The 17,875-nt window shown below is 41.1% G+C and overlaps 1 protein-coding gene across 1 annotated transcript in view; it reads left to right on the forward strand.

The window, feature by feature from the left end:
- The window catches only part of myo5c (myosin VC), a 130,442-nt gene that overhangs the window by 109,666 nt on the left and 2,901 nt on the right, over positions 1–17,875 (forward strand). Inside the window, exons 35-40 of the mRNA XM_063065973.1 lie at positions 2,024–2,178; positions 2,613–2,702; positions 5,103–5,253; positions 6,283–6,568; positions 6,930–7,104; positions 11,603–11,683. Of these exons, the coding sequence (XP_062922043.1) occupies positions 2,024–2,178; positions 2,613–2,702; positions 5,103–5,253; positions 6,283–6,568; positions 6,930–7,104; positions 11,603–11,683 (938 nt within the window). The remainder of the gene's footprint in view (positions 1–2,023; positions 2,179–2,612; positions 2,703–5,102; positions 5,254–6,282; positions 6,569–6,929; positions 7,105–11,602; positions 11,684–17,875) is intronic.

Genomic DNA, 17,875 nt, shown 5'->3' on the forward strand with positions numbered 1-17,875 from the left:
GCAAAAAACTGGAAATTATAGACCAGTTATCCCGACTTTGGTGGTTGGAAAGATGTTGGAGTCCATTATTAAAAATGAGGTTTCGGGGTACTTGGAGGCACATGACAAAATAGGCCAACGTCAGCATGGTTTCCTTGAGAAATCTGTTGGAATTCTTTGAGGAAATGAGAGGCAGGATTGACAAAGGAGAGTCTGTTTTCAGAAAGCCTTTGACAAGATGCTGCACATGAAGCTGCTAAAGGAGATAAGAGCACATGGTGTTACAGGAAAGATACTAGTATGGATAGAAAATTGGCTGAGTGGCAGGAGGCAAATAGTGGGAATAAAGGGGGCCTTATCGGTTTGGCTGCCGAGGACTAATGGTGTTCTGCAAGGGTCGGTATTGGGATCGCTTCTTTTCATGTTATATATCAATGATTTGAATGACAGAATTGATGGCTTTGTAGCCGTTTCTGGATGATACAAAGATAACTGAAGGGGCAGGTAGTGTTGAGGAAGCAGGGCATCTGCAGAAGGACTAAGCCAGATTAGGGGAATGGGCATAAAGTGGCAAATGCTATATTATGTGGGGAAGTTTATGGTCATGCACTTTTGTAGAAGGTGTTTTCTAATTGGGGGGAAGATTCAGAAATCAGAGGTGCAATGGGACTTGGAAGTTCTCCTGCAGGATTCCCTAAAGGTTGGCTTGCAGGTTGAGTTTGTGGTAAGGAAGGCAAACACAATGTTCGCATTCATTTTGAGAGCACTAGAATATAAAGGGAAGGATGTAAAGCTGAGGCTTTATAAGGCATTGGTCAGACTGCATTTGAAGTTTTGTGAGCAATTTTATGCCCCCTATCTAAGAAAGGATGTGCTGGCAATGGAGACAGTCCAGAGGAGGTTCATGAGAATGATTCTGGGAAAGAAAAGGTTAATGTATGAGTAGCATTTGATGGCTCTGGGCCTGTACTCACTGGAGTCTAGAAGAATGAGGGGTGATCTTATAAAAACATTCTGAATATTGAAAGACTTCAATGGAGTGATCTGGGAAGGATAATTCCTATAGTGGAGGAGTGTAGGACCAGAGGGCACAGCCTCAGAATAAAAGGACATCGCTTTAGAAAAGACATGAGCAATTTCTTTAGTCAGAGGTTGGTGAATCTATTGGAATCTATTGCCATAGATGGCAGTGGAGGCCAAGTCATTGGGCATATTTAAAGTAGAGGTTGACAAATTCTTGTTTAATAAGTGTGTCAAAGGTTATGGGGAGAAAACAGAAGAATGAGGTTGAGAGAGATAATAACTCAATCGTGTTTGAATGGTGGAGGAGGCTTCATGGGCCAAATCACCTAATTCTACTCTTGTGTCTTATGGTCTTAATGTGGATGAAGTGGAAGAGGAGGAGGATTTTGCAGTGAGGTGGGGTATTGGCTGGAATTAATCCCTACAGTGACTATATTTGGAAAGGAATTTATCATTATCAGACACCTTATCCTCTTCAAATGTTCTCCAGTCACTCTGTGGGAACCAGCGATTTCTGAGTGTCTGCTAACTCACCATAAGTGAGTTAAAAGATGTGTTTTAGGAATCTGATACTGAACCAAAGAGTGTTACTCACATATGCCCCACTCTGGTTTTACAGCAGACTGCACAAAGGCCCTTCTTTCAGTTCTCCGCTGGTACAGTCCAGCAGACAGCTGTTTATCATCCTTCTAGTCACCCTTTACCCACACCATAGACCAGCTAAGTTCAACCCAGCCACTGTTGGGAGTCACAGATGGTATGGAGATGCCCATTTTGAACTCATATGAAATTGAAACCTGAGCTCCAGTGAATCTCAGACTTCCAGATTAGCTCTTCATTATCTCCCAGTGTCATACCAGCTCCTGGCATTGACCTGATTTTTACCCTCAGTAACTCGTGTCACATGCCAGCTTTAATTACACGTCTAATGGAATGGTTTGGTTCTAAAATGTTTTAAATTATCATTGTGGCAACATTTTGGGTTGCTGTCTTTAATCATTCTGTTTTATTTTATTATTAGATCTTAAACCAAGGGGTGTGGTGGTAAACATGATTCCAGGACTTCCAGCCTACATTCTGTTCATGTGTGTTCGCTACGCAGATGATACGAATGATGCTGACATGTTGAAATCCTTGATGAACTCCCTGACTGCTGGTATCAAGGAAGTTGCCAAGGTAGAAGAGCCATTGGAAGTATTTGTTTGTTTATTTATTTATTTAGTGATTTATTTTTTATTGAAGTTCATCATCAAACAAACATTTCCATAAGATGTATTTCAGATACTGTACATATATATCAAATGTTTATTTTTTTCTTTATAACTAAGTTTGCAAGTGATAGCTTGTTTCTTTTGGCTTGTTTATTGTTTGTTTTTTTTTACAAATGATGTATTAATTTTAGAATTCCATTGTTTGACACAGAAAATGAATTTCATCCAGAGGTGGAAGTACTTTTAAGATCTAGATAACACAATTTTTGAAGTGGGATTATGAATGGACTCAGTGAACTAAAACTACTCCTCATTTTCTCTCTCCCCCTCCCCCCATCTCCCTCGAGATCTTGTTAGTATTTATTAATTTATTCTTACAAATTTTGCTGTATTTCACAGAATCACAATGCAGATTTTGAAATCCTGTCTTTCTGGCTTTCAAACAATGTGCACTTCCTCAACTGTTTAAAGCAGTACAGTGGGGAGGAGGTAAGGTCATGCTTTTTCTCAGAATTCTGGATTTGTTCTCCATTTTTTTTAAATCTTCAGTTTCTATTCCGATATGGAAGTTCATAAGTTGCAATTTTCAATTAAAATTTTCATCGTTTTTATAATCTGTATAGTCCATTGGCACTTTTGACATACAACTGTGAGCCATAGCTTTGCTTCTGTATCTTTCTTTACGGCTTTTTAAGAGTTCAGCCTCTTCTCTAGTGGTTCTCAAGATATCGGTAGAGTCACTGGAGTCCACCTGCTGAATTCAGTTCCTTCAGTGCCACCGTACATGAAGGTCCTGGACTTTTGTTGTTGGTGAAGGAACATAACCCTGTTGCTACTCTGTTGGTCCTGTTCTACTGGTGGAATTGGATAAACCTCTTGATAGTGGTGAAGATGTTTGGAATGTCGGTTAGAAGCTAGCATTCTATTAATGTGTCCACACTAGGCTGCTACTTGAGTATCCTGTGATCAGCTCTTTCAGTTTCGGTCAAAGTTGACCGAGAAGAACTTTTCGGCGTTGATTGGACCTTCTGTGTGCTTGAGGCGATGTCAAGAAGACCTGTCTGGTTTTATTCTCAGTGTTGCCGGTACTATTTTAACACTTGCTCAGTCATTTCTTTGGGTCTGGAATGACGTTAATCAGGGTGGATGAGGTCAATAGGTTTTCTTCCCTAAAATTCAGTATCGTTTTGACAAAATCCTAGTGGTTTCCTTAGTTACTGTGAGCAGTGTTAGCATTAATGTTAGATTATTACATAATTCAGTATAAATTCCCTATTTCCTATGTGCATATTTGAGCTTGTTTATTCAAGCCACTGGAATATTATTCCAGTTATCTAAGCACTGTGCTAACGCCATAGAAACAGACCCTTCGGCTCAACTTGTTGGCTAACTGCCAATCCCAATTGCCTGCATATCCAAATGCTATTTAAATGCTATAATTGTACCCACCTATCACTTTTTCTGGCAGCTTGTTCTATATTTGTACCACCCTATGGTGGGAAAAGTTGTCCCTCGAGTCCCTTTTATATTTCGCCTCTCATTATAAACCTATACTCTCCAATTTTGAATTCCCCTACCCTGGGGAACTGACTGACCATTTATTTTATCAATACCCCTCATGATTTTATGATACTTTTGTGAAGTTACCTCTCAGCCTCCTATGCTCCAGTGATTGTCCAGTGACGGCAGGGGACCATGTAGGACCAATGTTAAAAATGTTTTAATAGCAAAAATTTTTTAATTCATTTACTTCCTCATTTTAGGGAAGTGACCGGATTTCTTCTGATTTTCATCCACTGGATCATAAGTGTAGCTAGCTGGAATATTCTATTCTTTCCCATTCTCCAGGGAAAACCATTGGAATAAGGACAAGTGTCCTTGATTAAAATTATAAAAGGCTTTCCTCATTTTGTTAACATGCTGTAGGGTCTGAAGGATCATTACATTGGTCTTTTCAATATATTGCTCATGATGTAGGAGGTCATTGATGAGGTAACTTGCAGAGTGAAGGCTTGTAGGAGCAGTGTGCTATGGCTGAGATGAATGGTCTCCAACTTTCGTTTACCTTTGTGTTAGCTATAACATCAACTAGTGGGTTGTTTTCTGCCTCAGCTCCATTGTTATACTAGGTCCTTGCTGCCACACTTGTTTGAGTACTATCTTAATATCAAGAAAAGTCATTCTTGCCTCAGTTTTTAGATCCCTGGAGGGACCAAAGTTCTAATGATCCAAGAATTCCTATTTATTTCATATACACATTTAAGTTGGCAATTTTATAGATCACAGGTGAGACAGGTACTTCCATTTCTGGCCTTTCAACCTAAGATCTTCCAATTTCTAATTGAGGCAGGCAGAGAAAGTTTACTAGATTGGCTGCGCTATGGGGAGGGATCAAGTCGAGATTAAGCCTATATTTGGATTTTGAAGAATGAGAGGCGATCTCATTAAATCTTACAGAATTGTTACAGGGCTCAGCAGGACAGACACAGAGACAATGTTGTGACTGAACTGGAAAGTCTCGAACCTAGTGTCAGACTTACAGACCAATAAATTAACCATACAGAACTAAGATGAGAGGAAAAAAAATTCTCAGTGAATAGAGAAATTTGGAGTTCTCCACCTTGCAGAGCTGTGCAGGTTCAGTTCTCGAGTTTATTCAAGTCAAAGATCAATATATTTTTTAAAATTGAAGAAGTTAAAAGATTTGAGGTTGGAGGGATTGAAGTAAAAGTCTTGAATCGCCTTCCCATTATTGTGACCTTATGCACGATAATTGCATTAGTCAGTAAGTAGATAGACTAAACTCTTATATCTGAAGTAACAAAACAGGCAATTCACATTGTTTTTGATTGGTTTATTTATAACATGTACTTCATGTTTTTATTGAAGGAGTTTATGAAGCACAACACTTCTCAGCAAAACAGTCAATGCTTGAGAAACTTTGACCTGTCTGAATACAGGCAGATTCTGAGTGACTTGGCTATCCATATCTACCAACAAGTGATTCAAGTGATGGAAAACGACCTTCAGCCAATGATAGGTAAAGACTATCTTCAAAAACATCACCTCTTGCGCATCAGATGGTGAGTTCATGCCCCTCCAGGAGGTGGTGTGTCGTCAAGGTGGACCCTTTATTAGGTACCTCCTGTACCTAATAGAGTGGCCACTGAGCGTATGATTATGGTCTTCTACTGCTGTAGCCCATCCACTTCAAGGATCAATATGTTGTGCATTGAGAACTGCTCTTCTGCACAGCACTGTTGTAATGTATGGTTATTGGAGTTACTGTTGCTTTCCTGTCAGCTTCATCCAGTCTGTCCATTCTGCTATGACCTCTGTCATTAACAGGGCATTTTTGCCCACAGAACTGCCACGCTTTAGAAGTTTTTTTTTGTCTCTCACACCATTCTCTGTAAACTCTAGAGACTATTGTGCGTGGGAAATCCCAGGAGATCAGCAGTTTCTGAAATACTCAAACCACCCCGTCTGGCACCAACAATCATTTCACGGTCAAAGTCATTTAAGATCACAGTGCTTCCCCATTTTGACATTTGGTCTGAACAAAAACTGAACCTCTTGACCATATCTGCATGTTTTTATGCTTTGAATTGCTATCACATGATTGGCTGATTAGATATTTGCATTAACAATCAGGTGCTACAGAGTGTGTATTGTAATAATATGACTTTGTACTCTGTCCTGAAATTTGGTTCCACAGGGAGTGTTTAGCATTCACAATTTTGACATGAATTCCGAGAGAAGTATGTATAAAGATCTGTACTCATAACAACTGCTCCTTATATATAAAGCAGAATATAATTTGACTCATATTTCTCTGATGAATGCAAGTAATAAGAGTGCTTATGGTTTGATAAGATCAGACAGCAATTGAAACAGGATTGCGTTGTTCATCCGAAAAGCTGTTGATGTGCAGACAAGAACTGTCAATTGCTTGTGCGTGGTTGGTGTTTATTATTGGCTTTGTGCACACACTTTTTACTACAATGATTTGTTTTGCCACAGTGCCAAGCTATTGTCAAAAATATTAATTCTCAATTACTTACTTTAGTGCCAGGAATGCTTGAACATGAAAGTCTTCAGGGCATTTCCAGTATGAAGCCAACAGGGCTTAGGAAACGATCTTCAAGCTTTCTGGATGAAGCAGATCACTATACCATCTCGTCCCTTCTGCAGCAGCTCAGTTACTACTTCACCACCATGTGTCAACACGGCATGGACATGGATCTCATTAAACAGGCGGTCAAGCAGCTCTTCTTTCAGATTGGAGCAGTCACCCTTAATAACCTTTTCCTACGCAAGGACATGTGTTCATGCAGAAAAGGAATGCAAATAAGGTAAAAGTGGGAATGCACTGAGCATTTTACTCTGAATAGTTAGTCATAGAAATGTACAGCACAGAAGATCCTTTGGCTTATCTAGTCTGTGCCATTTAAACTGCCTACTCCCATCGACCTGCACCTGAACCATAGCTATCCATATCCCTACCTATCCAAACTTCTCTTAGACACTGAAATCAAGCTTGCATGCACCTGATATGATCACATTTTTGTGTGTTAAATTTAATTATCTTGAAACACACCAGTACAATTCCAACACAAGCACCAGTGTTTAAGAGCTTGGTTCTAAAATAAGATTGGGATAATTATGAGCTATTTTCTCCTGCTTGGTTCAATGATTTCTGTTTCTTTGATACAGGTGCAACATTAGTTATTTGGAAGAGTGGCTGAAGGAAAAGAATATCCAGGGCAGTAGTGCGAAGGATACTTTGGAGTCGCTCTCTCAGGCCGCCTGGCTGCTTCAGGTCAATAAGACAACAGATGATGATGTGAAAGAAATATGTGAAAGATGTTCCTCTCTTACATCGGTGCAGGTAACATCTGTCTTTCATCATTACGTGCTAACAGGCTGTTATTCTGAAATTAGTTTCCCTGCTTGTCTCCTGTTCTCAGATTGTTTGCCTTGGTCTGCCAATTTCTACATCTTCAATTTCGTTTCCTCTTACCTTTTGCGTCTTAGTTTTCATCCTCTCATGCACCATATTTTCAGCCTTGTCAGTCCCTCCTGCATATTTGCTAGTGCTGCAGTCTTCAAAATGCAGAGTTTACCTCCTGAAATTACTCACCTGTTGGATCTGGTGGTATCAATCCAGACATTCTTCACCCAGTATTCCATCCTTCCTCAGACCTCTCAGTACATGGACCTCCTGTCTGCCTTCAGACTGATGTTCAAGTTCACCCCAATCCCTACTCGGAGTAATGTCCCAATATTGGGGTGGCTTGGCCCCACTGAAGAAGTTGGTTAAGACGTAAGAGACTAGGATCAGGGTTCAGGAGAAAGGAATTGTGGTCAGTGCCAGGAGAAGATTGGAAATTATTGCTGAAGCTATTAGACAACCTCCTTTGGAATTTATCCCAAACTTATCCAATACAGTTTTTTCTCTCCCAACTAAAAATTATATTTAAATTTCTGAAACTTTTTATGACTTGTTACCTGAGTTTGTTTCAATGAATGATGTACGAATTCACTAATGTTTCACTGACCTCCTCCCGGTTTGATAATATAAACTGGTCAGATTATTCAGTCTGAGATGTTATGATGTCAAGGCAATTTCTTGCAAATCTCATGGAGTAGTAGAGCTCAGAAACAGGCCCTTCAGTCCACCTTATTCCTGCTGTTCTCTTTGTTTGTCACACGCACATCAAAACATACGGTGAAATGTGTTGCTTGTGTCAACAACCAACACGATCTGAGGATGTGCTGGGGCAGCCAACAAGTGTCAGCGTGCTCCTGGCGCCAGCATAGCATCCCCACAACTTACTAACCTGTACGTGTTTGGAATGTTGGAGGAAACACACGTGGTCACAGGGGGAACATGCAAAGCTCCTTCTAGGCAGCGGTAGGCATTGAACCCTGATCACTGGTGCTATAACAGCATTGTGCTAATGGCTATGCCCATTGCAGTACTACACTGACTAACTACATTAATCCTATTTTGTTTTTTTTCACATTTATAACCTTCTCTGCCTTTGCTTAATCAAGTGTCTGTCTATGTGACTCAGACATGGTAATTTTATCTGTTTCCACAACTAGCTCTGGCAGCACATTCCAGCTATCAGCTGCTCTCTATGTAAAAGTCATTTGTTTCACCTTAAACCTTGTCTTTTTGATTACCTCATTATAGGAAAAAGACACTGACCCTAAGTTAGACTTTATCCAAACCCTCTCATAAGTTTTCCTGCTTCGTCACGTCACCCCTCAGTCTGCTTTGCTCAAGAGAAACAAATCCAGCCTATCCAATCTCTCCCTGAAACTAAACAACTCCAATCCCAGCAACACCTTGGTGATTCTCCTCTGCATTATCTCCCTCGCAATCAGGTCACTTTTCAATAATGTGGTGGGCAAGACTGCATGTGATATTCTAAATGTGGTCTAACTAGTGTTTTGTAAAGTTGCAACGTAACTTCACAACTTTTATATTCTAAGCTGCACCATACCAAGGCAAGCATTCCATATGTCTTTAAACACCATCCTGTCTATTTGTGTTGGCATATTCAGGGTAGTGTGCACTCAAACAACAAGACATCTCTATTCACCTGCATTCCTCAGTACCCTACCATTTACTGCCTATGTCCTATTAATTTTTGACTTCCCAAATGCATGACCTTGCACTTGTAGGGATGCGATTCCATTTCCAGCATTCTGCCTAACTTTCCCTCTGATCAATATCCTACTGTAGCCTTAGACAAACCTCCTACTTATCCTCACCACCCCATTTTTTGTGTCATCTGCAAGTTTACTAGTTACACCTCCTACAGTTACGTTCAGTTCTGTATTTAATAATTTTTGGTTGCTTGAGTTGGTTTATCTTATTTTAGTTTCTGGATTAGACCATAAGACATAGGAGCAGAAATAAGTCATTTAGCCCTTCCAGTTTGCTGTGCCATTCAATCATGGCTAATTTATTATCCCTCTCAATCCCATTTTCCTGCCTTCTCTCCATAGCCTTTGATGCCCTTATTAACCAGGAACCTATCAATCTCCGCTTTAAATATGCCCTATGATTTAGACTCCACAGCTGTCTGTGACAGTGAGTTCCACGGATTTACTACCCTCTGGCTAAAGAATTCCTTCTCATTTCAGTTTTGAAGGGACATCCTTCTATTCTGAAGCTGCATTCAGGTCCTAGACTCCCCCACTAATGGAATCATCCTCTCCACATCCACTCTATCTAAGCCTTTCAATATTCATAGGTTTCAATGGGATTGCCCCCCTCATTCTTCTAAACTCTGATGACTACAGACCCAGAGCCACCGAATGCTCCTCAGACATTAACCCTTTCATTCCTAGGATCATTCTTGTGAACCTCCTGTGGACCCTCTCCAATGCCAGCATATCCTTTCTTAGATCTAGGGCCCCAAACTGCCACCTTCTGGCTAAAGAAATTCTGACAGTCTCCAGGTTACTGTGTCATTTGATGTAATGTGCTTTCCTTATGCAATTTTTAATTAATGCCAGCTTCCTCTGATCTTCAACCTATAGCACAGCAAAGGTAGCACTCAGCTTGTCGCATGAAGACTTACAAACAGTTGGTTACTGAGTTCCATGAGGAGGTATTCATTCGCCAACCAAAACCTAGTTCATAGAATTTAAGGAAAACTTAATGGAGAAAAGAGCAACAGGAGTATCTGTAAGAGAATTCTAGAACTTAGGATTGTGACAGTTGAAGGTATGGCTGGTGGTGGTGAAGTAATTAAATTCAGGAATGATGATGTAAACAGATTTAGAGTAGGACAGGTATCACAAGGGCTAGAGGGGCTGACGCTTACAGACACAGTAAGGGTCAAGCCAGTGAAAGGATTTGAAAGCAAGGATGAGAATTTTAAATTTTAAAAATGAGTTTTTGCTAGAAATAGTGAAGGTTCATTGTGTGCCACGTTGTATGATGTGGGCGATTGTGGTCTTTCCTTGTTCATCATAGTTCCTGGCAAATTTTTTGACAGAAGTGCTTTGCCATTGCCACTTTCTGGGCAGTGGCTTTACAAGACGGGTGACCCCAGCCATTATCAATGCTTTTCAAAGATTGTCTGCCGGGAGTAAGAGGTCGCATAACCAGGATTTGTGATATGCACCAACTGCTCATATGACCATCCAACAGCTGCTCCCATCGAGGGGCTAAGCAGGTGCTACACCTCGTCCAAGGGTGATCTACGGGCCAGTGGAGGGAAGAAGCACTTTACACCTCCTTTGGTAGAGACTTAGCTCCACCCCACCACCCAATAGTGAAAGTGGAGGTGGATAAATTTCAAGTCAAGTCAAGTCACTTTTTATTGTCATTTCGACCATAACTGCTGGTACACAATAAAAATAAGACACTGTTTTTCAGGACCATAGTGCTACATGAGGCAATACAAAAACTACACTGAACTATGTAAAACAACACAAAAACTACACTAGACTACAGATCTATCCAGGACTGCATAATGTGCACAAAACAGTGCAGGCATTACCATAAATAATAAACAAGACAATAGGCACAGTAATTTCTAAACATTCAGGAAATTGAGAACAACTGGGAACTGACCAGAAGAGTAGATGCAACCTGTATAGATCAGCCATGATCATATTGAAGGCTGGAGCTGGTTTGAGGTGGTAATCTGCTCCTCTTGTGTTATTGTGTGCTTAATCAGAAGCCACAGTAGATCAGTGAAAATGAGGCATGATGGATGAACAGGAGTTGTGAGTTAGGAAAGTGGGTAGAGAGTTTGGCTAGTCTTTAGTTTACCCAGAATAGATAGAGAGCATTGGGTAATAACCGATCAGTTCGTAGGATAATAAGGCACTAATGAGTAATCCAGCAGTTAATGGTAGTGTTGGCAATAAATCTGTGCAGAATCAGACAATAAAAACAAGAGATTCCGCAGGTGCTGGAAATCCAGAGCAACTCTCACAAAATGCTGAAGGAACTCGGCAGGTCAGATAGCATCTATGAAAATAAATAAGTACTCAATGTTTTGGGCCAAGACCCTTTATTGATGATGTTGAGGTGAAAATAGGCAAATTTACTGATGGTCCAAAACTCAACTGTTCTTCAACAGTCTGGTTCAATTTTGCTCATAAGGCAGATGGAGTGGGTGGACAGGAGTTGAACTGGTGACATTATATGAAGGATTATTTCTGTACTATCCACCATAATGAAAAATAGACAGAGTGACATAAAGTGTTGTGATTTTCTTAATTGATTAATTTTCTCTTTCAACTGGTTTTCAGTAATAATTCATTCATACTGAACAGTTAACAGCTTAAAGCACTCGGGGATGTCTTTCTCATGTGGAATTTCTGATCCGTGCTTAAGTACCTTGTTTTAACAGATTGTCAAGATCTTGAATTCCTACACGCCAATAGATGATTTTGAGAAACGTGTGGCTCCATCCTTTGTACGGAAAGTTCAGGTGAGTAAAGTTTTAAGAGATAGAATTTTGATTCATCCCCTATGCATAAATAAGTATAGTGTTTCCCCAAAGATGGAGCTTCCTTATTGTTTGGACATGTGCTTATAACGTATTATGGATTACACACTTAGCAGAGTCTAGTTCGACACTGGAAAAGTAAGAAGTATGCAAATTAAAAAGCTCTTTCTTGTGACTTCATTTTGCTCATTTTAATTTTCTGCAAGCTTTGATTTAACTCAGTCTGCAATAGCTCACCAATCACTGTGCAGTGTTACTTGAATATGATATGCACACATCAATGGTATTCATTTTGTAGGAGGCTAAAGTCATTTGATCCCCTCGCCCACTGCTAGAGTACTCAGAGATGGATATTCAGTTCAGGAACTGAAGAGCCTAATTTAAGCAAACAGAAATTAAAATCCTAATTTCACCTGCTGTGTGCATTACTTTCTCATGGCAGGGTAGCTAGTCTATAGTAATTGGGTCACCCACATTCCTGATTCCGCGGCATTTATGTTCCATCTTTGTAAGTCACCACTGAGCCATGAAACTGTCTCTGTAGTCAAAGCATCCCTCAGTGTTTTGAGCTGCAAAGAAAATGTGGAATTTGCAAACAATACACAGTGTTCATGCAGAATTGTTTGAAGTTACAAAGACTTAGAAAGCAATGCATTTTAAGTATTACGTGCATATCACCTGCAGCTTACATCAAAAAGAAAATACCATTAGAGTGGAAATAAAATCACGAAAGCGTAAAGGTCTAGAGTTAATGGAAACTGGAATTTTGCACATGTTGGTATATTTAAACTGAATCAAGTTCCTGCTGCTGTCTGTAAGGAGTTTATATGTTCTCTGCATAACCACGTGGGTTTCCTCCAGGTACTCCAGTTACCTCTGGCATTCCAAAAACAAACAGTTTATTAGGTTAATTGGTCACATGGGTGTAAATAAGTGGCAGGGGCTTGTTGAGCCGGAAGAGTCTGTAGCATGACGAATCTCTGAATAAATAAATACAAAAAGAGCAGTAAAAAAAGAATTACAGATAAATTAATGATAAATTCACCCTGGGGAAAAAAAAGGAGAAGCTAAAGTCAGATGTATCAGTATTATAGTGGAGTAAAGGAAATTACAGAGGCATAAGAGAGGAGCTCGCCAGAATTAATTAGAAAGAACACTGGCAGGGATGACAGCAGAGCCACAATGGCTGGAATTTCCGGAAGCAATTCAGAAGGCACAGGATATCTACTTCCCAAAGAGGAACAAGTATTCTAAAGACAAGATGACACAACCGCGGCAGATGAGAAGTTAAAGCCAACATAAAAGCCAAAGGGAGAGTATATCATAGAGTAAAAATTAGTGGGAAGTAAAAACAAACAGAAGGCAACTAAAAAACAATCATTCAGCAGGTAAAGATGGAATACAAAAATAAGCTAGCCAACAGTATGAAAGAGGATACCAAAAGTTTCTTCAGATAACTAAAATGTAAAAGAGAGGTGGGAGTGGATATTGGACTGCTGGAAAATGATTCTGGAGAGGTAGTAATGGGGGCACTGTAATGGTGGAAGAACTGAATAAGTATTTTGCATCAGTCTTCATGGTAGAAGACGCTAACAGTCTTCATGGTGGAGACCCGGATGGTAGTTTGCCTCCCTGGTTCCAGGGTCCGGGATATTTCTGATCGTGTCCAAGATATCCTGAAATGGGAGGGTGAGGAGCCAGAGGTCGTGGTACATATAGGTACCAATGATATAGGTAGGAAAAGGGATGAGGTCCTGAAAGGAGAATATAGGGAGCTAGGTAGGGAGTTGAGAAAAAGGACCGCAAAGGTAGTAATCTCGGGATTACTGCCTGTGCCACGCGACAGTGAGAGTAGGAATGCGATGAGGTGGAGGATAAATGCGTGGCTGAGGGATTGGAGCAGGGGGCAGGGATTCAAGTTTTTGGATCATTGGGACCTCTTTTGGCGCAGGCGTGACCTGTACAAAAAGGACGGGTTACACTTGAATCCTAGGGGGACCAATATCCTGACAGGGAGATTAGCAGGGGCTACTGAGGTGACTTTAAACTAGAACGGTTGGGGGGTGGGAATCAAATTAAAGAGGCTAGGCGTGAGGAGGTTAGTTCACAACAGGGGGATGGGAACCAGTGCAGAGAGACAGAGGGGTGTAAAGTGACGGTAGAAGCAAAAAGTACTAAGGAGAAAAGTAAAAGTGGCAGGCCGACAAATCCAGGGCAAGCATTAAAAAGGGCCACTTTTCAGCATAATTGTATAAGGGCTAAGAGAGTTGTAAAAGAGCGCCTGAAGGCTTTGTGTGTCAATGCAAGGAGCATTCATAATAAGGTGGATGAATTGAAAGTGCAGATTGTTATTAATGATTATGATATAGTTGGGATCACAGAGACATGGCTCCAGGGTGACCAGGGATGGGAGCTCAACGTTCAGGGATATTCAATATTCAGGAGGGATAGACATGAAGGAAGGGGAGGTGGGGTGGCGTTGCTGGTTAAAGGAGAGATTAACGCAATAGAAAGGAAGGACATAAGCCGGGAAGATGTGGAATCGATATGGGTAGAGTTGCGTAACACTAAGGGGCAGAAGACGCTGGTGGGAGTTGTGTACAGGCCACCTAACAGTAGTAGTGAGGTCGGAGATGGTATTAAACAGGAAATTGGAAATGTGTGCAATAAAGGAACAGCAGTTATAATGGGTGACTTCAATCTACATGTACATTGGGTGAACCAAATTGGTAAAGGTGCTGAGGAAGAGGATTTCTTGGAATGTATGCAGGATGGTTTTTTGAACCAACATGTCGAGGAACCAACTAGAGAGCAGGCTATTCTGGACTGGGTTTTGAGCAATGAAGAAGGGTTAATTAGCAATCTTGTAGTGAGAGGCCCCTTGGGTAAGAGTGACCATAATATGGTGGAATTCTTCATTAAGATGGAGAGTGATATAGTTAATTCAGAAACAAAGGTTCTGAACTTAAAGAGGGGTAACTTTGAAGGTATGAGACATGAATTAGCTAAGATAGACTGGCAAATGACACTTAAAGGATTGACGGTGGATATGCAATGGCAAGCATTTAAAGGTTGCATGGATGAACTACAACAATTGTTCATCCCAGTTTGGCAAAAGAATAAATTAAGGAAGGTAGTGCACCCATGGCTGACAAGAGAAATTAGGGATGGTATCAATTCCAAAGAAGAAGCATACAAATTAGCCAGAGAAAGTGGCTCACCTGAGGACTGGGAGAAATTCAGAGTTCAGCAGAGGAGGACAAAGGGCTTAATTAGGAAGGGGAAAAAAGATTATGAGAGAAAACTGGCAGGGAACATAAAAACGGACTGTAAAATCTTTTATAGATATGTAAAAAGGAAAAGACTGGTAAAGACAAATGTTGGTCCCCTGCAGACAGAAACAGGTGAATTGATTATGGGGAGCAAGGACATGGCAGACCAATTGAATAATTACTTTGGTTCTGTCTTCACTAAGGAGGACATAAATAATCTTCCAGAAATAGTAGGGGACAGAGGGTCCAGTGAGATGGAGGAACTGAGCGAAATACATGTTAGTAGGGAAGTGGTGTTAGGTAAATTGAAGGGATTGAAGGCAGATAAATCCCCAGGGCCAGATGGTCTGCATCCTAGAGTGCTTAAGGAAGTAGCCCAAGAAATAGTGGATGCATTAGTGATAATTTTTCAAAACTCGTTAGATTCTGGACTAGTTCCTGAGGATTGGAGGGTGGCTAATGTAACTCCACTTTTTAAAAAAGGAGGGAGAGAGAAATCGGGGAATTATAGACCAGTTAGCCTAACGTCGGTGGTGGGGAAACTGCTGGAGTCAGTTATCAAGGATGTGATAACAGCACATTTGGAAAGCGGTGAAATGATCGGACAAAGTCAGCATGGATTTGTGAAAGGAAAATCATGTCTGACGAAGCTCATAGAATTTTTTGAGGATGTCACTAGTAGAGTGGATAGGGGAGAACCAGTGGATGTGGTATATTTGGATTTTCAAAAGGCTTTTGACAAGGTCCCACACAGGAGATTAGTGTGCAAACTTAAGGCACACGGTATTGGGGGTGAGGTATTGGTGTGGGTGGAGAATTGGTTAGCAGACAGGAAGCAAAGAGTGGGAATAAACAGGACCTTTTCAGAATGGCAGGCGGTGACGAGTGGGGTACCGCAAGGCTCAGTGCTGGGACCCCGGTTGTTTACAATATATATTAATGACTTGGATGAGGGAATTAAATCCAGCATCTCCAAGTTTGTGGATGACACGAAGCTGGGTGGCAGTGTTAGCTGTGAGGAGGATGCTAAGAGGATGCAGAGTGACTTGGATAGGTTGGGTGAGTGGGCAAATTCATGGCAGATGCAATTTAATGTGGATAAATGTGAAGTTATCCACTTTGGTGGCAAAAATAGGAAAACAGATTATTATCTGAATGGTGGCCGATTAGGAAAAGGGGAGGTGCAACGAGACCTGGGTGTCATTATACACCAGTCATTGAAAGTGGGCATGCAGGTACAGCAGGCGGTGAAAAAGGCGAATGGTATGCTGGCATTTATAGCAAGAGGATTCGAGTATAGGAGCAGGGAGGTACTACTGCAGTTGTACAAGGCCTTGGTGAGACCACACCTGGAGTATTGTGTGCAATTTTGGTCCCCTAATCTGAGGAAAGACATCCTTGCCATAGAGGGAGTACAAAGAAGGTTCACCAGATTAATTCCTGGGATGGCAGGACTTTCATATGAAGAAAGACTGGATGAACTGGGCTTGTACTCATTGGAATTTAGAAGATTGAGGGGGGATCTGATTGAAACGTATAAGATCCTAAAGGGATTGGACAGGCTAGATGCAGGAAGGTTGTTCCCGATGTTGGGGAAGTCCAGAACGAGGGGCCACAGTTTGAGGATAGAGGGGAAGCCTTTTAGGACCAAGATTAGGAAAAACTTCTTCACACAGAGAGTGGTGAATCTGTTGAATTCTCTGCCACAGGAAACAGTTGAGGCCAGTTCATTAGCTATATTTAAGAGGGAGTTAGATATGGCCCTTGTGGCTACGGGGGTCAGGGGGTATGGAGGGAAGGCTGGGGCGGGGTTCTGAGTTGGATGATCAGCCATGATCATAATAAATGGTGGTGCAGGCTCGAAGGGCTGAATGGCCTACTCCTGCACGTATTTTCTATGTATCTATGTATTTATGTATAAGTTCCAGGTGTCAGGGATCGTAAAGTGTGTGAAGTTACCATTACTAGAGGGAAGGGAAACTGAAAGGTCTGAAGTTAGATAAGTCACCTGGACCAGATGGTGTACACCCCAGGGTTCTGAAAGTGTTGGCTGAAGTGATTGTGGAGGCATTAGTAATGATATTTCAAGAATCACTAGATTCTGGAATGGTTCCAGAAGACTGGAAAATTGCAAATGTCACTCCACTGTTTAAGAAGGAAGAGAGGCAGAAGAAAGGACACTACAGGTCAGTTAGTCTGACCTCAGAGGTTGAGAAGATGTTGGAGTCAATTATTAAGGATGAGGTTTCAGGGTACTTGGAGACACATAATAAAACAGGCCATAGTCAGCATGGTTTCCTCAAGGGAAAATCTTGCCTGACAAATCTGTTGGAATTCTTCGAAGAAATAACAAGCAGGATAGATGAAGGAGAATCAGTTGATGTTGTGTAGTTGGATTTTCTGAAAGGCCTTTGACAAGGTGCCATACATGAGGCTACTTGATAAGCTATGAGCCCATGGTATTACAGGGAAGATTCTAGCATGGATAAAGCAGTGGCTGATTGGAAGGAGGCAAAGAGTGGGAATAAAGGGAACCTTTTCTGGTTGGCTGCTGGTGACTACTGGTGTTTCACAGGGGTCTGTGTTCGGACCTTTTTTTTATGTTATATGTCAATGATTTGGATGATGGAATCATCATTGTTGCAAAGTTTGCAGACAATATGAAGTTAAGTGGAGGGGCAGGTAGCTATGTGGAAGCAGAGGGCCTACAGAAAGCTTTGGACAGATTAGGCAGATGGAAAAGAAGTAGTGGATGGAATACTGTGTCGGAAAGTGTATGGTCATGCACTTTAGTAGAGGAAATGAAAGAGTTTATTATTTTCTAAATGGAGAGAAAGTACAAAAAACTGACGTGCAAAGGGACTTGGGAGTCCTTGTGCAGGATTCCCTAAAGGTTAATTTG

The sequence above is a fragment of the Mobula hypostoma genome, chromosome 13 (assembly GCF_963921235.1).
Source record: "Mobula hypostoma chromosome 13, sMobHyp1.1, whole genome shotgun sequence".
Classification (NCBI taxonomy): domain Eukaryota; kingdom Metazoa; phylum Chordata; class Chondrichthyes; order Myliobatiformes; family Myliobatidae; genus Mobula; species Mobula hypostoma.